This window comes from Cydia pomonella, chromosome 19, assembly GCF_033807575.1.
Source record: "Cydia pomonella isolate Wapato2018A chromosome 19, ilCydPomo1, whole genome shotgun sequence".
Lineage (NCBI taxonomy): Eukaryota > Metazoa > Arthropoda > Insecta > Lepidoptera > Tortricidae > Cydia > Cydia pomonella.
The window spans coordinates 7,771,227-7,792,512 of record NC_084721.1 but is presented as its reverse complement, the minus strand read 5'-3'; the positions used below and the strand labels follow the sequence as shown (position 1 = coordinate 7,792,512).

Genomic DNA, 21,286 nt, shown 5'->3' with positions numbered 1-21,286 from the left:
TTTTGTACTACGTGAAAATCGCAACCATAAACTTAAGCATTAAGAAGTGATCGCAACATACCAATTAGGATATCCGTTTCTGTAATTTGTCATCTCACACTGAGGTTGGTACATAGGCATTTTATTTTATTTCTTCTCTCGAGTGCGTATTTGGATAGAAGATTAAATTATCTGTATTTTTGTCAATTTAATTTCTGTTTATATTCACCTATCAACTTCATGAAAATCATGTAAGTCTGTGATATGTCTGTGAGTTCATAATTATTTATAAAATAAGGGTAATTTCTAAGTTATACATATCCAGTATGATATCTAGAAAAGGCCAAAAAGCAATAAATGAAGGCGTTGTTGGGAAATACATCAAGAAAGATACACCGCCCGATTTACCAAGTAAGTGTTAGATCTTTTGTTTCTAATAAAATGAAATAAATCTTAGGTATTAACAGCAATTTTAACAATTATATTATTTTTTTACTGTTGCTGAGAGTAACTAATTGCGAAAGGATTGTTTTAGTAATAAATGTGTGGACTACGGGTCATAATAGACGCCCGCGCAGCCAGCCGTTCGGGGCGAGCGATGGAGTATCCAGCAGCCACGAAAACAAATTTGGCAAGGCTCAAACCATGAGCGGTCACGCAGGCAAATATACGCCCAGCGAGTCAGTGCCAAATTTAGCACACAGGTAGGAAATAGACAAATTAACATCAAACATTGTTAATTAACAACAATAAATTTGTCTACCATATTTTACTTATTTAACAAAGTAGGACTCTCATGAAAATATGAAATGACTCTATTCAATGAGAGGGACTGCCTGGCAGTGGGGCATTTACATAGTTATTACAAAGTCATCATAGAGACTTAAATATGTTTTTTTTGTAGCTTAAACAACTTGGTGGATTTTTTCTTTAATAAATGCTGTTGCTTATATATAGGTAACAATCTCTGAATATCTCTTTACTTTGATTAATATGTATTGCATATAAAAAAATGTAAACCAAACATTTATTTGGCAAATAAGCTACAAGGATGCTTTTACACATCAAGTTTACAAACAATCAAACAATTGTATGATCCATAATTCAGTTACTAATTATATCATAAAGCATACTGTGTTACCTAGACATATAAGCAGTTTCTAATCTAAGTAAAATACATTGTAATAGTGGTGTTGCAATGTGTATTAATAATTATGATTATAATTTCAGATTTGCTAGTTTATCCACCAGCGATGCTGCCAGCTCTTCAAGTAATTACAATTCCCAGTGCTTCTTAGATTCTAATTTGGTAATTAAAATAATTTGCTTCATTTGTTTATGTTCACTATTTTTTTTAATGTGTTTGTTTTGTTCATTTTGTGCAGTTGAGCTTAGACTTGTACTTGTTTGTAGGCTTCCCATTCCACACTTAATGAAATTGATGACTCATTCAGTAGGCAGACCAGCCACAGATACTATAGGCACCAGCAAGAGGACCCCATATACCAAAACCAGCAGCAGGTAATTTAGCGTTTGCTGTTACTCATGTACATCTGCATGGTTCCATTTTTATCACCTGTCACTATGCCCATCACTTTCGCACTTACATACTTGTTAGAATGTGACAGGCATGGTGACGAATGATAAAGAGCCGACCATCTTAGCCCTCCTGTGTATAAAAGTTTTATCAGTGTATTTCAAACCATAGTTTTTATTGAAGGTTCAACAGATAATCTAAACTACCACAAAAATGTATGTTTGATACATTAAAATACCATAAAATCATGATTTCCAGAGTGGTTGTACAAGGAGAAAAACCGTAACCATGGCAACAACCAATGAGTGACACTAAAAAGTTGTGCTACCCATATCTATTGTACAGTCAGCGTCAAATACTTCGTAGCAGTCAAAGTGGCCAAATAGTTCGGTACACCATACTAAATATATGGTGTACCGAACTATTTGGCTACTTTGGTTGCTACAAAGTATTTGACGCTGACTGTACATAATATTAGGTAAGCCAACTAATAATCCCAATTTTCATTATTCTGCCAACTACATAGTGCAGATACAAGAGAGTGGATGATATCTGTTGAATCTCTAGTAATTCCAGGTAGTTTATTTATGACTCATATATTGTTTTATTGGGCAGGTACAGCAGCAGAAGCAGCAACAGTATGGGTCACGCGAGTCCAGCATACCCCGGCTGTCGTCCAACCTTAGCCTCACCCCGCGCCTGCACCCCCCGCACCCGCCATCGCCACATTCCATCCTTCACACTTGTACTGACTGTAAGTATGGTAGATCACAGAGACAAAGATCCACATATCCATATCTTTACCAATTCTAATTAAAAAATATATAGGACTTTATTACACAAATTGACTAAGTCCCACAGTAAGCTCAATAAGGCTTGTGTTGAGGGTACTTTGACAACAATATATATATATGAATATTTATGAAATGAAATTCTTTCTCTAAAACTTTGTGTTTGTTTACAAAGATGGTAAAAAATATGACTATAGAGCGCAAATATGATGTGATAATTTAACGGTCCCCAGCAAGCTCTGTTCTCGATACAAAAGTTTTTTTTTTTTTTTTTATACTACGTCGGTGGCAAACAAGCATACGGCCCGCCTGATGGTAAGCAGTCTCCGTAGCCTATGTACGCCTGCAACTTCAGAGGAGTTACATGCGCGTTGCTGACCCTAAACCCCTCCCCCCCCCTCGTTGAGCTCTGGCAACCTTACTCACTGGCAGGAACACAACACTATGAGTAGGGTCTAGTGTTATTTGGTTAGTTACACAGTCATTTTAAAAACGACTATCTAAATTGCTCTCAAACTTTGTACTTACAATAGGAAAAGGTATATATATGTATGTGGTCTGTAATTAGTTTATGTAGCCTAAGATACCATAGTTAAAAAATACAGTATTTATAAGATTTTAATAGAAAACTTAGACACAGACATAGATTTTTTTTATTTAACACCACAGATTTTTTTTACAGGCAATGCTACAAAACATTACAAGCCTTAGAATTAGACTAAAGTAGGCACAAATGATGATGCTAAAAAGGAGCAAACCTCAGCATGTGTTGCAGCAGGCTTACCTACTACAACGCTGGTTTGCAGGCCGACCCTTCGTACAATACGAATTCGCTTGCTGCTTGTCGGAAAATGTATGGCTAAAAGACTATTTTAGTTTGTGTAGAAAATAATTTAGGTATGCATATATATGTTTATGTTTGTGGATATATTTATAAGATTATACTGTATGATACTATGACATATGTGAAGATAGGTTTAATGTTTTGGCTAAGTAAATATGTTGGGTAATAAAGTATATATTGAGGAAATAAATAACATGAATGTAATAATTTTACTATAAGTAGGTACTGAGACTAACAAAGTTGAACGGCGCATAAGTACGATTTCGACCACTACAGATACGACGGTTTTACTCTAGTACCAGGAGGTAGCGTGCTTTGAAATTCTAGACGTTCTTGTTTGAGTTTTAATTTAAAAGTACCAATTCTATTTAAGTTTTTGATAGGTGGCGGTAAGTTATTCCAGCATTTTGTTGCTGAGTATTTAAAACTACCTTTGAAAATGGCAAAGTGACAGCGAGGCAGTAACAAATCTTCGCAATCCGATCTGATTCCATACAAGGTTGACCTGCTACCGCGAAATTTAAACTTATTAAACAGATACTCTGGTTTAGACGTTTTAAAAACACCAAATAACAGAGATGAAAGATGCAATTCTCTGCGTAGTGATATTTTAAGAATACGTGCTGAGTTCAAATATGGCGTCACGTGCTCTCGTGGGGCGACTCCAAAGCAGTAACGTGCGCAGGCGTTTTGCACTCTTGGCACCATCCGGTCTATACTAGCTAATAAACGTGGGCCATAAACGACATCAGCATAATCAAATTTAGAGAATACTAATGAAAGACAAAACTTAATTCGCAAATCATCACTAAGGAAATTGCGAATCCGATAAAGTACTTTAAGTCTGTAAAATGCCTTCTTCGCAATTTGCGCTATGTGACTCTCGAAACGCAATGGCTCATCCATCAATACTCCCAGATTTCGCGCCTCCGATACACGTTCTACGTAGCTAATTTCCCGAGATAATGATAATTGGTTGATGGTTTTCTACCTGTTTAATCTGTTTCTTGGAACCAAAAAAACATAACTTTGGATTTACTAGGGTTTAACACTAATCAGTTTGACTCGGACCAGGCTGTAATATTTTCAAGATCTTTGTTTAATTTGTCAACGGCATTACCAGTTTCAATTGGGTCGAAAGAGATGTAAATTTGGATATCATCAGCGTAAAGGTGAAAATTACAATTCTCAATGACACCACTGACATTAGCTGATTTATTTTTGCTCTATTTAGTTTGTTTTATAAAGTGGAGCAATATAAACTAATTTTAGTCCTAGATATACCTCATGTCATTGTATGTGCAAAGTTTCATTATAATCGATAAATCAAATGACGACAATATGTAAAAGGAAGTTAATGCATTGGCAACAGGCTGAGTAATGGTGATTCATTGTAATTGCAGCATACACAGTGGGAAGCCAGTCGTCGCCTATTTACTCCAATTACGTGAACACGTCCGTGCTTCCCTACAGCAATAAAGCTCATGGAAGCAGCATTATTACTACTACACAAGGTATACAACAACAACAACATATATTATAGATTATTTTTATTTTACTTACCTTATGCTCTACTTGTTAATGGTATATATCCATATTGTATAGTTGAAATTATCTGAAACGATCAATGAATCAAATTGTAACTAAAGGTCAGTAGGCCTAGCTCATCAGGAGCGCCGCGACAGTATCTCGCCCGAGTGCTAGACTACCCGTTTTTTCTAACTGTATTAATTAGAGGTACAGGAAGTGATACATTCGCACTGCTCTTGGGGGCCTACCGCGAAAACCGAAATTCGCAAATCGCTGGGATCTTTTTCTTTTACTCTCAGTAAGAAGTATTAGAGTGCCAGAGAAAAATGCCCGCAATTGACGAACTTCCATTTTCGCGGTTATAGCCCACTGCTAGGCCTATTACTGAAGCATGCTTGTTCAAAGGAACAAATGACTGGACTCAAGACTAGTATTAAGGCGGAATTCCACCAGTGTGTAACACAAATATTTTTGTATCGAATATGCTTGTATCGCACATTGGCGGAATCCCGCCTTCAAGTCAAGTTTTGTTAGAGTCAAAGAAATTTGAACCTTCTACACAGGAACTATTATCCTTAATTAAACGGCAGCTCTTAAGTTAACCTGCATTCGCAAGTTTGCGCGGCAGTGTATACTCGCATTTAAATGTGAAATGTATTGCGTGAAGGTTCAAATTCCTTTGACTAGAAAAACATCTACCCACCTACCCATTGACTCGCTTTTGGTACGTTTAGAGGTAAGTTCACTGAGATATATTTTGTATGTGAGATGATAAACGTACCCACATTTGTAAATAGGCACGGAAGAGGAGCTGCCGCTGCCGCCGGGCTGGTCGGCGGACCGCACGCTGCGCGGCCGGCGCTACTACATGGACCACAACACGCAGACCACGCACTGGACGCACCCGCTGGAGAGCGTGCCCCGGCCGTGGCAGAAGGTGTCCACTCACCACGGCGTCTACTACTTCAAGTGAGGCACCCAAGGTTGCATTCAGATCTGGCTAAATGCGGTGCCAGCGCGCTATACCAGAATCGTTTGCGAAACACGTTAAAGTTGCATTACGCAGTACCTTTCTAGCATTTCGTGAACGGCGCATTAGCCCGAACTGGAAGCAGTTTAGCTATAGTCTTTTGGAAAGAGAAGAGTCGTGGAATGTATTGGACCCCATACACACACTCTTCTCTTTCCGCACAGACTCTACATGCACCATAATTTATGCTATCTACGCACTAGACACATCTGCTTGAGAGTGCTGCCTCAGGCTTGGCAGAAGATCTTGTAAGTAAATGACCAGGTTAGATACTATGTGGACCACAATGTCTACAACGACCAGACCATGCACTCGAATGCCTTCTACTTCTGCGAGAGAGTGCCCCAGCCGCAAATGATAAATATGCTTAGCATGAGTGCCCCGCGAAATGGCGACTAGTGCTAAGTCTAAAAGTTCACTATTCTATTTAAAACTCTTGAGTTAGAACCAACTAAAATACTAATTTATTATCATTGGCTGCATTGGCATATCATAATTCATAAGATATACACGAATTTTCATGTTTTTTTTTTGTTGCAGCGAAATTACTCACCAACGAACTTATGCACACCCTTGCTTAGTTGGTGGATGTTATTTAGTAAGCCCGTATGTGCCGACGTTGGTGCCGCCTTATTTGCTAGAAGAAATTCCACATTGGCTTATCGTCTATTCAAAAGGTTTGGTTTTTTTTATGTATCTATTAAAATAAAAATTATAGTACATAGGATATGGCAATCAGTCTACTAATCCTACAGTAGAAGTAGACCAATAAAAGCTCTTACTGGAATTGGATATAAACATGAACATCAGTAGTATATACAAGGCTATATAAGTTATTCGCTGAATGACATAATCCGTTGGTCACTCGTCAACATCAATGTGCCTGCTCTTCTTGAGCCAACTAACATTATTAGGGATGATGGCAAGAGGCATGATGGGGTGTTCATAGTTCCTTGGAGCTTCGGACGGATGCTAGTTCGACAGTGCCCTCGTTACACACTGAGTGCCGGGAACCCGCTCGGCGGGTTCTCTGTTCGTAGTCGCTTTACTCAAAGCGGAAAAATGTTGGGATCGGCTACGAGCGTAGCACTACGAAAACGTTGGCAGTGAATGTGTTAATAATATTTTTCACAATCCATCAAAATCTGAAGATCTACCGCGAAACAATAAAATCGAAATTTCATTATCTAATCTCTCTATCACTGTATCACTCTTGCATATTCGAGCGATAAAGATGCAGATGATTAAATTTCGATTTTCGCGTTTCCCAGTAGGCCCTTTGTAAACAAACCGCCTTGATGCATCAATGTCATATTTTATTATCTGTGAAAACTTGTCAAAAAACAGTTAAGGCACAGTATGTAAAGTTACTCTATGGTTTGAGATAGGTGCTAGTGCTACACTCTGGCGGCAGAACATTGTAGTACGAAAACGTTGGCAGTGAATGTGTTAATAATATTTTTCACAATCCATCAAAATCTGAAGGTCTACCGCGAAACAAGAAAATCGAAATTTCATTATCTAATCTCTCTATCACTGTATCACTCTTGCATATTCGAGCGATAAAGACGCAGATGATTAAATTTCGATTTTCGCGTTTCCCAGTAGGCCCTTTGTAAACAAACCGCCTTGATGCATCAATGTCATATTTTTTTATCTGTGAAAACTTGTCAAAAAACAGTTAAGGCACAGTATGTAAAGTTACTCTATGGTTTGAGATAGGTGCTAGTGCTACACTCTGGCGGCAGAACATTGCAGTAATACTCCCTATTATTTTTCTCTGAAATTCAATTGCATTAAAATACACCTTACTAGTTAGAAACTGTATGGTCTTTTTTTATTACTATTAGAAGTATGAATATGAACAAACTGAATGTTACAGCTGACCCGGAAATGGACCACAAGTTACGTTGGAATATGTTTCGGCTGAGCGAGTTGGATTGCTACTCGGATATGCTGACGCGCTTGTATAAGCAAGAACTGCAGCTCATTGTTATGAAATATGAACAATACAGGCAAGTATATTTATTTATTTTAAACTTTATTGCACATCAAAACACAGATCCTTTGTTGGATCAGATAGTTAAAATATTAATGGGGCCCACTGATTAACATCCGCCGGACGCTATCGCCCTGTCAGTTAGAACAAAAAGTTGATAGTACCGAATAACTGACAGACCGATACCGTCCGGCGGACTGTTAATCAGTGGGCCCCTTTAGGCTTTTGAATTTTGCTTACTTTCAAACTATCATAATTTAAGGTGCAGTAACTTGTTCTTCTCTCATTCTCACTAAGCGTAAGCGAAATGGAAGTGCATGCCCAGGATATCTTTAGCTTTTGTTCAAATAATTTTAAGTGCATTTTAGCCCTGTTTGTGATTGTTTCTATCAAGCGAAAGTCAAAAACTCAGAATTTGAATCGATACAAGCCCTCAAGATTGCTAACTAAATTTATGGCAGCCATATTGTGATCCAAAAGACATAATATTATGTTGTGATGTGAAACATGTTTGACGACCAGTTTGGCCTAGTGGGTAGTGACCTCATTTTATGACGACCAGTTTGGCCTAGTAGGTGGTGACCCTGCCTACGAAGCCGATGGTCCCGAGTTCAAATCCTGATAAGGGCATTTATTCGTGTGATGAGCATCGATATTTGTTCCTGAGTTATGGGTGTTTTCTATGTATTTAAGTATTTATAAATATTTATATATTATATATATCGTTGTCTAAGTACCCTCAACACAAGCCTTATTGAGCTTACTGTGGGACTTAGTCAATTTATGTACTAATGTCCTATAATATTTATTTATTTATATATTGTATGTTGCAGGTCTGCCCTGTTGCAAGAAATTGAAAGGAGACGGCATGCTATAGCATGCCATGCACACTCAAATTGTTAATTTATAGACATATCAAATTAATTATCTTTGCCTTGTTGATCTGTGATCCAAAATAATGTATCTTTTTTGACAATATATCAGCTTTTAGCTGACGCTTCAAGTGAAAATAAATTTATTGTATTTTAAAATACACTAACTTGTGCCTTAAGAATAAAACTATTTATAATAAATAAGGAACTATTTTATTTACATTATTTTTTAATACCAACTAAGATTACTATTCTGCAAACAGTTCTGATTCAGTAGAATTTTCCGGTTTTTTCGTTCTCACCTCTTCTCCCTCCACTATATCATATTCATCTACTTTTTTAAACCCTGCAACTCTATATACTTTAGCGTTTTTGATTCCAAGTGTGTTAGCCCATGCTCTTGCTGAAAAATACAACAATATGCTGTAAACAAAGTATAATTAGATCTAAACTAGAGTATCATACCGACTTAAAAACACAATTTATACAATGGTTGACTTATGCCCTAATAAAAAGTTTACAAACATCTAAAAAATATCTCGCTTAACTACTGCTGTGACTGTTAGGTGTTTTTTGTAAAGTCCATTAATTTCATAGGTGCATTCCTGAGCTTAAATTAATTTCAAGGGTGTATTCCCTAGCTTAAATTAAGTAAAACTGGTATTCTATATATTCGTTTTTGGATATAATTGATAAGTTGTGAGAGTCAGAATGGCGGGTGTACCTAAATAAAATTAAATGAAAACCATACCATATTTTTGTACCTAATTTGTACTATTTAGGTACCTCCTTTAATAAAAATTGTACCTCACGGTACTTAAAGTTATCACAAAAAAACAGTCCATCCTAACAGTCAGGATGGCGGATGTACTTTATTACGCTATATTCCCGTGATTATTGGTAAATTCTATAAAAGCCAAATTTTTGTACCTTCATATTCAATTATAATATGACTAATATGAGCCATTTTATTTGTGGTTTCCAAGTTTTACTCATTTATATTTTGCTTGCTATTACACTTTTGCAGGCGTCAATGTTTCAAGTTATCAATCTCATTTTTAAGAAAAAACGCTAGGGTACAATTATTTTTATTAAGCCAGGATTTAGTACCTTTAATGTTTAATCTGTTAAGTACAAATAACTCAGAAAACCAAAGTAGCCAAATAGTTCGGTACACCATATATTTAGTATGGTGTACCGAACTATTTGGCTACTTTGACTGCTGCAAAGTATTTGACGCTGACTGTACAAAAAAAAAATTGTACAATTTTTCAATAACTACGGGAACATTACACCGCCATTCTGACTGTCAGGATGGTGAGTGTACAATTTTTTGATGATAACTTTGTGTACCGTGAGGTACAATTTTTTTTAACGTAGGTACTAAATAGTACAAATTAGGTACAAAAATATGGTATGCTTTTCATTTATTTTTATTTAGGTACACCCGCCATTCTGACTCACGATAATTTCTTTTTATCAAGTACTATCTTGGACGATCAATATTTAAAATGATAGTATAGTATTCAATTGCTTGGTGGATTGTATATAATTTCTGTGTTATAACAACACCCTTAATAACTTTTTGTGAAATTTAAAAAAAGTAAAAATAATAATAAAAATTAACTATGCCATTCAGTTTCCTTAAATGAACCTAGGCATACCCCAAAGTTAAAAAAAACACTGTGTGTATGCAAGTTAAGGCCTGTGCACACCAGATGCGCCTGTGTAGATGTGCACATGTGTGTTTTATTATACACATTTTAAATGAGATGGTACCCCACTTGTGTAACATGTGCATGTATGGCTTAAACATTTTGCATTCACGCATGTGCCCCTTTACACACATGCAGCCGGTGTGCTATGGCCTTTAATCTTGTAATAAAGCAAGAATAACTTGCTCTCAGTTACCCTTCATCCTTAAACCACTGAATCAAATTAGATGAAATTTTAAGGAGAGCTTGTCCCGGGGATTACATTAAATTTATAATGGAAATTATCATTCCATACGAAGTCATGGGCAGAAACTCTCCGATTTCTTTATTTATTTTTACCTGGGGGCATGTCATGTTCTTCATCTGATTTAAGACCATAATAATGAGCCCAGTCCGTTTTTCCTTGTACCATACAGTACAGCACTACACCAAATGCATTCCATGCCAGCAAACCGTAGGCTATACTGAAACGCCGCTTCCAAAGAAAGGCTTGATCGACAGGGATGGGATTGGTCTTCTTGCGAACCCACCTGTGCCACCACTTGTAAATCATTTTATTATTGGCGAGTTTCTATTTAGTTATTGTTTTGACAGGTTATATAATATAACAGGTTCAAATGAAACCTGACAGTTAGTACCAATAAGTGGCTGGTTATTGGTAATAGAATTATTTTATAATGCTAATTTAACATTGTACAATGTACAATATTAAATTATTTAAATATTTTGAGGAGTTTTGACATTGCTTTGACAGATAACATTTAAGGTTATATTCACAGATAACAAATAATACAATAGTAGTACACTATAGTCGACAAGAAAATGGAATTATAAAGCGGTTAGCCAATAAGAGGATATTTTTCGTAGTTAATAAGGAATGTTACTTCGTGGTTTGTTGCTGCGTCACTATCGTTTACAATAAAGAAGAAAGAGATACAAATAGCACGACCCGATAACTACAGCAAAGGGAATTGCGTGATAGAAATTCTAGTTTTTTACCCTTTTTTTAGAGCAGAGCATACATAATTTTGTAATTTTTTTATGCATCATTATCAATCATTATTGACAAGGAAATGTATGCGAAATTCTTCGTTTCTTCTAAATTCTCATAGACCTACAAAAAGAAGATGTCAAATTTGTGAAACGTTTATTATTTTTGTTGGCTTTTGCTATGCCTCCAGGTTTATTTAATTGTGCAAAACGAAATAAAATCTTGAGGTACTTGCTCAAGACCACAAAATGCAGAGCTACGTAAGATTTTTAATTTAATTATTAGGAATTTAGTGTAGCACTTGAAAGAAAGACTAAATTGGAATTCAATCCTTATTTTTGATGTGTACTAAAATTTCCCCTACATATGCGAGGGAAACACAAACGTGCGCAAGTTTTCAGTTATTTTATAAGCTCGGGTGGATTTCGAAGATCTATCTCTATCGTTCTTGGTACAAGTGAAAGAGATGGATATATTGGATACATCTCTAATTTGGAAGTCGTATGTGCCAGCCTACTGCATTGTATACGATACGTACGGGAACAGGTATAGGTACAGATAGTGAATAAACTCCACCTCAATTTGAGGAAGTAAAGCAATCTTACAGTAAATACCGGATCCTGTAAGCGCTGGAGCTGTAGCTAACAACACTATTTTCACACTTTAAATTATGAGACCCAAGGCCCAATTGCCACTTGAGGGCTGTTCGGGATGTTCACTTAGCGCTATATATGAACTTTATGATAAGTATCTGTCGTACATTAAGTACCTAAATCTCATTAACAACTCAATGCACACATTGATTGCTGTAAGAAAGGGGCGGGGAAGTTTCAGACCACTCAATCCGGGTCTGATTCTGAGGATAAATTTATGGAATTGTTAGAATTCCCTGCCGCTTCTTTCCGCCATCGCCTACGCGACCATCAGCATCTTCACCACTTAGATGGTTGGCAGTCAGTCTGCGCATTTCTCCACAAACTGCCTGCCTCGCACAGCTGAACTGTGGAATAGATACTATTGTCTGCGGTAGGTATTTCTGGGCTGATACGGCCTTCAAGAAAAGAGCGTACTCCCATCTTAAACACCAGCAAGGCACTTATTACAAGCCCTTTGGTGTTGCGCGTGTAGGTTGTGCTCCTATATCATAAAAAATACTATTAGAATTCGTAGCGTTTGTATTAAAGCTTTTCGTGACGTGGCAGTCGCGGGCAAGGTCGAAGGTCGTGATATAGCAGGCTACCTTTAAATATAAACGCAGTAGGTATAGGACCGCTCAATGTTATGGCGTGCCATAGGGCGCCTGGTACGGCGTGCACCAGTGGGATGCTTACACACTTGAATCACTGCCCGAAGGTAAACTTCGCTGACTAAAACATAGATTTAGGGGGACTTTATATTGTATTTCACCAGAGCTGGGCACCGTTAATCCGTTAAGGCGTAACAAAAATTGCGTTTTTGTATTATTGCGATACTTGCGATAGTGATTTACTTCCGTTTAGTTCCGTTACAACAACCCATCATGTGAACCCCATGACGTTAGGTCTAATAATCTCCCCCCTAACCCTACATTGAAGTGGACCTGAACGACACTCTCTTCGCTGGGCTTTTTTTTTATAAACTGTTAACTTCCAGAACCCAAACTAACAATTCATATAAGTTAGAGGACTATCGCAAGTATGGCAACAATTAAAAAAAAAGGCAATTTTACTTATGCGTTAAAGGATTAACGGTGAGAGAATAGAATCATTTATTGCATGTCACAAACCAGTTATAAAGGTGTCACATATTATTTGGTTAGTATAATGTAATGCCCTATAACGTTTACTGCTGAGGTGAGAGAAATTGTATACAAATGCCACAAGACTCCAAACGTTATTTTGCACCTAGTGCCTTTAGTCCCTCGCTACGCTCCAGATTCTAAATATTATTATAGGATCTTTCGTGTGCTCAGGACCCAAAGTATAACTCGATCATAGCAAAAACCAACTATGTTGTCGCTTGTTGCACCAATATAGATATATACCTAAGCAAATAAGTCTGTCGTAACCGCGTGCAATTTTGGAGATTATGAGTAGACCTCATTCCAGGCTCTCCAGCCTTATTAATTGCCGGAAAATTCACACATACGAAAAGTGTTAATTTTTCATAGCAAAAACAACTGAAATTGGTAATGTCTGTACGATGTTCGCCAATAGGTGGCGAACATCTTCGTAAGCCGAACCTTCGCGAAGGTCGGATGGCATTGCTTTGTTTACATCGATACCATGCGAGCAGTCGCTGCCGAGGACCACGGGACGAAACACCTGACCTTATGGGGAAATCTAAAAAAAAGTAGGTGCTTACAAGTTAAAAGTGAATCTATTCGTTTTCTAGAATAAAGTTGAGGTAAAGGGTTTTGGACAGTGCATCGTTGTACTTTAATATAAAGACACAGATATACCAATTCAATAAGTGTTAAGTAATTAAACTTATCCCCACTCGTTGCGAATTTCCTATTTTTCGCACTTGTATCGTAATGTACTATTATCCCATTCTTCAGTTAGATCTTTTATTTCTGTGATCCGTTTGCTGTAACCGTATGCCATAATGGGGACCCCCTCTAATGTGTCGTGTGAAGATAAGAGTGACGGATGGATGGATACGAGGTTGATCGGGTTGATGGAAAGCCTAAGACTTTGTCTTAACACAAAAAATCATTGTCATTGTCACCCTAAAAAGTAAAAACATTAAGGTTGTAAAGCTTAATGGGTCAGATAGCGATTTGTGTCTTATTCGTCAAGGGAAATTCAGGTCAAGGGCAAACCCATTTAAAGGAATCAATGCAAAATATAATAGGATTAATATAAATAACTTGTGTCACGAATAAGCATGTGGCTCATAAGTTGCTTTCCTTTTTATTAAACTGTCACATATTACATACCCATATGATCTTACCGAAGTATTTTATACAAAGTATAAATAAAAAATATAAAAAATGCATGTAATAAAGACATTAGGTACTTACTAAACCGTTAAGAGGAAAGAGGACGGCCGATTCTCCATACAAACGTAGTCCCCATTTTCCTCTCTGGATATTGACATTTTGGAAAATATTTTTATAGTATTTGATGTAAGTATATCGACCATAGCTATGCCCCTACGTTTGACTTTTTTAGATTTTTTATTATTATTAAAAATTAGTAGCGTAAAACAGATTTCATACAAAATTTTAAATTCTTCTAACTTCTACAATGTGTTTGTTCACGTCGTCGAGCCGTTAACCACGTATAGTACGATGAGTTTTATCGACAAATCACCCCCCATACCTACTTAAAGGATATTTTTTCAAACGTGTTCCGAAACCAATAATTTGAAGTGAATAAATAAGTGTTTAACAATAAATTAGAACTTAGTAGTGTTAAAATGTCAATCTCACTTTAAAAACAAAATTTTAAATCTAAGTCATTTATTATATTTAAAAACCCGGTAACGATTTTAGAGCAAAAATTTAAAATTGATAGATTTAGTCGTTGAAATTGTACACCTTTTGTTACGTAATATGTAAATAACAAGTATTGGTTTCTATTAGCCCGTTTTTTCATCTTACCTTTTAATAATGGGGTCGCAAGCGTGCGTCCCCGGTAATAGATGACGAGAAGGGACAGTTTTTAAAAATTCATCAAAAAATTATGGTAGTAAATTATACAAAATGATGTATAAGAACAGTTTCAGCAAATGTTGTAGATTGTTTAACTATCAAAATTACGTTGAAATTAAGTCAATTTCCAGAGAAATTGTCACTTGTTTTGAAGTAATATCTGGAGAAAATTGATTTCGTTTAACTTTCATTTACACTACTTCAAATTTATAATAACAAAAATGTAGTTTATTCAAGTTGAAGTACAGGATATTTGTAATACAAAATTACTATTTTTAGCAGTACAAACTTTACGAAATTTACAAATAAGATCGACAAAATCACTGCTTTACGCGCGTTTACCTAAACTTGCGTCAGAAAAAAAATCATTACTAATTAAGTGAGTCTGTTTTCAAAAAAATTGATTTATTAAAATGAAATATAACAAGACGTGCTAATAGAAACCAGTACTTGTTATCTCTAATAGTTAACAAAAGGTGTACAATTTCATGCGCTAAATCTATCAATTTGACATTTTTGCGACTAAAATCGATAACGGCCTCTTAACCATTCACAAAACTACAGTGCATATTTACATTTATTATAAATTTGATTGGTTTCTAAAGTCCGATGATGGGGAAGGACAAGTATTCTTAACTGTTCTTAGATTGACTTATTTTTAGCAGGAGATGAAGGAAATGGCATAGGATTGGATGAAATTGTAAAGACAAAAGATTCTCTTTTAAATTTGAATAGAAAACAATCTACTTATATCTTATCATATGTATAATCGGAGAAAACTGAAGTTCATCATATATTCATTTACACATATTTATGAGCCCAACTCTTGTCGGCAGAGTACTGCCGATTTATTCCTGCCTTTTTGTTTAGTTTTGATCTCCTATCACAATATGCCATAATATTAACTTTCTCTTTAGCATAAATCACAAATGCCTTCCATGGCATTTCCATCCTTATATTTTTCCTTATATTACAGTATTTATGTAATCGTCGTATCGTGCCACTATCATGAAAGAAGAAGAAAATCCTCTTCGGTTTCCAATCATTTCTCATACTAAATTTAAACTTTTGCATTCGTTTTTTGTTCTGTTCAACTTCATACCTTTCATCTGTTGCCTCTACCTCATCCAAAACGCACAGCATAATGCTGCGTTTAAGCATTTTAAGGCTGGCACCGACTCCAAAAATAACAGATTGTAAATATATAAATACGCAGATTTGTGTGAATGATTTCAGAAGTATGTATATAGTTTATACTTTCTAGATGTAATTAAATTGATATAAGCCTAGCCATTGTATTAGGTATATAGAAAGTGTATAGAAATAGATTATAATTGTAATTGTAGGGTAGGTATTCACTTGCGTTATTGAAGACAAAATTATTACTTTTTCTTTTCAGTGCGCTATTGTTTTTTTTGTTGGTCGATTCGTTTCGTGTTAGTACCGGTTTTTTTATTGCCTTTTAGTTTTTTTTTCGGCGGTTTTTTTTTTGTTAAAATGTTTTTTTTTTTAATGTGCGATAAGTAAACGGACAGATAATGGTACATTAACCAAGTGCAGTAGTGTTAGGCAGCATAAAACTTTGAGGGGTCCAGTTTTAAAATGGTTGAGAAAAAACATAGGTGGGGTGATTTATCGATAAAATTCATCGTACTATACGTGGTTAAGGGCTCGACTATACATGGACAAATACATTGTATAATAATTGATAATTCGAACAAAATCAAACGGAGGGGCATAGCCGCATGGCTGTGGTTGATATACAACAAAATGTGTCAAAATATTTTGAATTATGTTAATATCCAGAGAAGAAAATGAGGACTACGTTTGTATGAAAAGTCGATTTTACGCGGGTCCTCCACTTTCGTCTTAATCCTCTTAATAACTTTTCCACAGGATTAAAGCGGATCAGATAAACGTTTTGAGGAAGCAGTATGACGCTTTTTTGGAGGAGGATAAAAAACGCAAAGAGCGCAATGAACACATCCTGGACAAGCTCGACAACATGCGTCTGTCTAACACCGTGGCACGGTACAAGGTAATCTCTCATTCTGTGGCAATTTACTTTTACCTTCTTTTAATTTGCGTTACTAGATAACTTATATTACGATTTTTGCTTATTTCAGTCCAATGTCTATCTAGACCAGAGAGTAACTTTTAACTGCATTGGGGAAGCGCCGATTAACACATATCCTCATCCACAAACAAATCAGCCAGCTATGGTAAATCCTCTGAGGAAGATTAGAGAAACAGCGACACCTATAGATTTAGGTGTTCTTACCAAGCCCATGGACGAGACATGCATCCTCAACGAAATTAGCAAAAAATATATACTGATTCCTAAGTTAAGCTCCGTTACTGGCGAAAATTACATTCCTAGAGCAATTAAACAGGATAACAATAACGATGGAGATTGGAAAAGTAAATATAGCATTTTAGATAAACTCAAACAGAATGAAAAAGAGGAGACGACTAGCTTTTCTGTTTTAAAAGGCAACGGTAAAAGTTTCTTAGATGACATCCCAACCAAAGAGCATAAATATAGGTTTGATGATGAAGAAAATTCCCCAAAAGATGAAATCGCAGAAAAGGATATGGCTGCTAAATATACTACAGACCCTCTGGCTTGTCAAGATGAGAACGGAACGATAACTAAAATTACTAACGATACTAAGAAGGAAAAGACCATGAGACAGTCTGAGGTAGCTCCGAATTTAGACACTCATTCCACTGCATTAAAAACTGACACAGATAGTGGAGGACAATTACAGCAGTCAAACATAGGTACAGCAGATTTTGGGGTACCGACTCCGCAATACACTTATCCAATACAAGAAGTTAGTGAAGTTCAGTTAGCTTCGCATGAAACCGGGGGTCGAAATATTGATCCAATATACAACGATAAACATGAAAATGAAGATAACGAAAAACTGTCTCCCGTTGTAAACGATATCAGACATGTAGAAGAAATTGATCCTATTAAACCTGAAGCACAAAAAACAAAAAGTGATCATTCGAACACAGATGATTCTGAAAAACTGCAATATCCAATTGACATTATAAATGTTCAGGACTTTACGCCAGCAGAAGGCATAAAATTGGTAGATGGAGTGAATATTAATCCAGATGGTCACGCCGTACAGCAGACATATTTGGCACCTAGTGACCAGAACGCAGCTCTAGCAGCGGAACATGCATATCAGCCAAAGGTCGACCAACCACAAGGCGATGTTCAGTACGGGTTCCAACCAACAGGCTCTTCTGAGGAAGTATATCTACCTGGAGCTACTCAGCCACCTGGTGGAGACCATTATGTTTCTGACCCAACAGCATCTGGTGAGCAAGCATATCTACCAGGGGATCAGCAGCCGCTAAGTGGTGATCAGCATGTCTCTGAACCAGTTGCACTTGCCACAGAACAGCAAGAGCATATTACAGAGAATACAGAACAGCACCAACAAGGTGCTTACGATCAAACTGGGGAGTATAAATCAGAAATCCAAGCATTTGAAGATGAGCAGAACCAAATGTTTTATTCAGAACAGGCAAATTACCAAGATTACAATCAAGATCCAAATGCTGTGGGTGATGGTTACAGTGCTGAGACAAATTACGATCCCTCACTCTTGTATGGAGGTGTACAGCAAGAGGCAGCATATCCTGCGGAAATAAACGAACATGAAGAAACTTCACAACGGTATGATCCTAGTTACGAGGAGCAGTATGCGTCTAAGGATGCAGAGCAACTGTATGCTGAACAACAATATAGCGATCAGCAATACACTGAACCACAATATAGCGATCAGCAATATACTGAACAAGGACAATATAGTGAACAACCTTATGCTGAACAACAATATGGTGAACATCAGCAATATGATGGACAACAATATGGTGATCAACAACAATATGCTGAACAGCAACAGTATACTGATCAACCACAAGGCGAACCTGTGATAGCAACACTTCAAGAATATGATCAAGCATACACATTACAAGAACAGACCATGGAGCACATTGAACAACAACTCGATAATGAGGAACTTAATGTTCCAAGTCAAGATGCTGTGGGTGATATTGTGGACGAATCCATTATGTACGCTCAGAATGAGGGGGAAGTGCCTGCTCCTGAACAATATGTTGTAAACCAGAACCCAGAACCGATCTCTCCTAAACTATAAAATATTAGGATTTGCACAATATTTCAAGAGATATGTTAATTAATTAGAATATATACTTCTCTTTTTAAAATTACCTGTATTAAAAAACGAGCTGATTAAATAGAATTTTTCCTGTCAAAAAATAAAGTTTATACCTATGTTCGAAATAAGAAAATCGATTTTGTTTTTATCTGCCTTTGTATCGCTCAAATATGCAAGAGGGGCACAGATAAGGAAATTTCGGTTTTCCTTTTTCACAGTAGGCCCACTGTTCTGTTGCACATATTAGTCAGCAGATTTATTGTGTTAAATTCTGTGTCATCAATTTTATTATCATAAATAAATAAATACATTACTGTTCTAGTTTTGTATTGCATTATGACTACATTATCTCATGAACTTGATTTATTCCGGAAGAGGCATGCTTTGCAGCACTTCAGCTTGCGCAGGGAAGAGTGGTTCCAAAGGTTTCTTCCAATGGTACTCTACCCATGGAAGTCTGTCCAGCCCTGTAGCCCAGTGGTGAATTCTGCACCGCACATTGACTGTCTCTTTTTTATTAATCTGTAACAACATAACATACCATAATTAAATTTATTATTCAATTATTTAAAAATAGTTATATAAAAATGTGAAATTTCTGATCTGGTTTTGATGAATCAGGTGCTAATTTATTAATCTTTATGTGGGGTTTCTAGTTAGATTGCTAGTCTAGTGGGGTTATTGCACATAAGTACAATAGCAACATAATACCTTAAAGCATTTCCACCAGCCCACCATTGTGCTAAACATATTTTACATGTTAATAAGACAATGGACAAGTTGTATGTTTTGGCTGTAAATGTTTTTATTTATGCAATATGCCCAACACTTCTAAATAATAAGGTTTATACTTACTGTAACAGTCACAAAAAATTCCTTTTCTTGTAGTGACATGTCAGGCCCACTAATTTTGCCTGGAGGCATTGTGATGGCATGTTCTGGGACCACAAAACCTGCCTTCCTAAATGACGCCTTTACATGCCATGGCTCTAGAGTCCAAGATTCTTGTTTGTTCATTGTGATTTGTAGAACCAGCCGGGAAAGACAGCTCATAGTCTGTTGAATGAAAAACAAGTAAAGATAAGAGATTTTACATGGGTGCTTTTTGAGATAACAGAATTTATAATTAAAATATGATCAATATATACCCCTAAAGCCCTTTTTTTTAAAATACTTTGGTGGCAAAGAAGCACACGGCCCACCTGTTGGTAAGCAGTCTCTGCAGCCTATGCACACCTGCAACTCCAGAGGTGTTACATGCATGTTGCCAACCCTAACATTTCGCACACTCCTTGGGCTCTGGTAACATTACTCACCAGCAAGAACACAACACTATAAAAAGTTTCTCAATAAAAACTTATTTTAAGTGAATATTGAAATATATTATAGTAATCTTACCCTATGCACATAAGGAGAACTGAAAGTTTCTTCAGTTTTAGGTTTGTTTTCATCAACTTTGTATTGCTCCATGTTCTTGGGATTAAAATACACCGCTAGGCCTGGCATCAAATAATCTCTGTAGGCCTCATTTGGTCTTAAGGTAAGTACATCACCAACGTTACCAATACCTAAAATCAAACAAAAGCGTATATAGTCTCTAGTGATAAGTTTAGCTGATTAGAGTAGCTTCCTAGTCAACTAACCTTCGACGTACTGATTCAAAATAACTTTCATATCAGGCTGTTTTATGATATTTTTGTCTTCAACCAAATCGTACACGAAGTGACGGCCTCTCAGCTTTGTCGGTTTGCCATTTTTCTTGTGCAATGGTGGTGGCCATTTCCTCTTCAATACAAATGTTGTCTAAAAGGTAAAGTACAATGAAATAGTTTGATCTTCTCATATAAAGGAAATATTCTAAACAAACTATATGTTGAAATAGCACTTCCATCCAACCCTAGTTTGTAAAATAGTACTTACTCTTGTTTGCTGTGTCAGCACAGTCTGTGCATTAATTATGTTGTTTAGAAAAGAACGTATTCCTAACATGGTAGCACAATCTATACAATTAAATCAATTTCGCTATTTGTAAATACATATAGCTAACTAATAGGTTAGGTTAGGAAGAACCTCAGAATATTATTTTGACACTTGACAGATCTAATGCTGTCAGCAAATACTTTTTTTTTCGAGGCAACAGAAACTATTTGAACAAATGT

At 36.4% G+C, this 21,286-nt stretch overlaps 4 protein-coding genes across 8 annotated transcripts; 2 read left to right on the top strand and 2 right to left on the bottom strand.

Annotated features, from left to right (window-relative positions):
• The first annotated feature begins 150 nt into the window (after positions 1-150).
• LOC133528351 (protein salvador homolog 1) lies at positions 151-8,786 on the top strand. Of its 3 annotated transcripts, XM_061865715.1 has the most exons (11): positions 151-230; positions 317-390; positions 515-683; positions 1,210-1,288; positions 1,393-1,500; positions 2,132-2,270; positions 4,555-4,665; positions 5,479-5,650; positions 6,252-6,388; positions 7,594-7,726; positions 8,544-8,786. In XM_061865715.1, the coding sequence occupies exons 1-11, from the start codon at positions 220-222 to the stop codon at positions 8,611-8,613; spliced, it is 1,203 nt and encodes a 400-aa protein (XP_061721699.1). In that variant the 5' UTR covers positions 151-219; the 3' UTR covers positions 8,614-8,786. The 3 variants fall into 3 exon arrangements, with proteins under 3 accessions (XP_061721699.1, XP_061721700.1, XP_061721698.1); XM_061865714.1 differs by having other exon boundaries at positions 178-390; XM_061865716.1 differs by lacking the exon at positions 1,393-1,500 and having other exon boundaries at positions 163-390.
• Positions 8,773-11,073, bottom strand: LOC133528353 (uncharacterized). Its single transcript, XM_061865718.1, has 2 exons — positions 10,637-11,073; positions 8,773-8,985 (listed from the first exon to the last, which is right to left on the bottom strand). The coding sequence occupies exons 1-2, from the start codon at positions 10,848-10,850 to the stop codon at positions 8,831-8,833; spliced, it is 369 nt and encodes a 122-aa protein (XP_061721702.1). The 5' UTR covers positions 10,851-11,073; the 3' UTR covers positions 8,773-8,830.
• A 127-nt stretch (positions 11,074-11,200) lies between these two features.
• LOC133528543 (uncharacterized) lies at positions 11,201-19,448 on the top strand. 3 transcript variants are annotated; one of them, XM_061865947.1, is made up of 3 exons: positions 11,201-11,548; positions 16,822-16,963; positions 17,052-19,448. In XM_061865947.1, the coding sequence occupies exons 1-3, from the start codon at positions 11,469-11,471 to the stop codon at positions 19,104-19,106; spliced, it is 2,277 nt and encodes a 758-aa protein (XP_061721931.1). In that variant the 5' UTR covers positions 11,201-11,468; the 3' UTR covers positions 19,107-19,448. The 3 variants fall into 3 exon arrangements, with proteins under 3 accessions (XP_061721931.1, XP_061721930.1, XP_061721932.1); XM_061865946.1 differs by lacking the exon at positions 11,201-11,548 and adding an exon at positions 12,396-13,619; XM_061865948.1 differs by lacking the exon at positions 11,201-11,548 and adding an exon at positions 16,222-16,547.
• LOC133528544 (large ribosomal subunit protein bL9m) lies at positions 19,438-21,235 on the bottom strand. The gene is made up of 5 exons (XM_061865950.1): positions 21,048-21,235; positions 20,771-20,930; positions 20,526-20,695; positions 19,983-20,183; positions 19,438-19,649 (listed from the first exon to the last, which is right to left on the bottom strand). Exons 1-5 carry the CDS (start codon positions 21,114-21,116, stop codon positions 19,491-19,493), a joined length of 759 nt encoding a protein of 252 aa, XP_061721934.1. The 5' UTR covers positions 21,117-21,235; the 3' UTR covers positions 19,438-19,490.
• Positions 21,236-21,286: the final 51 nt, after the last annotated feature.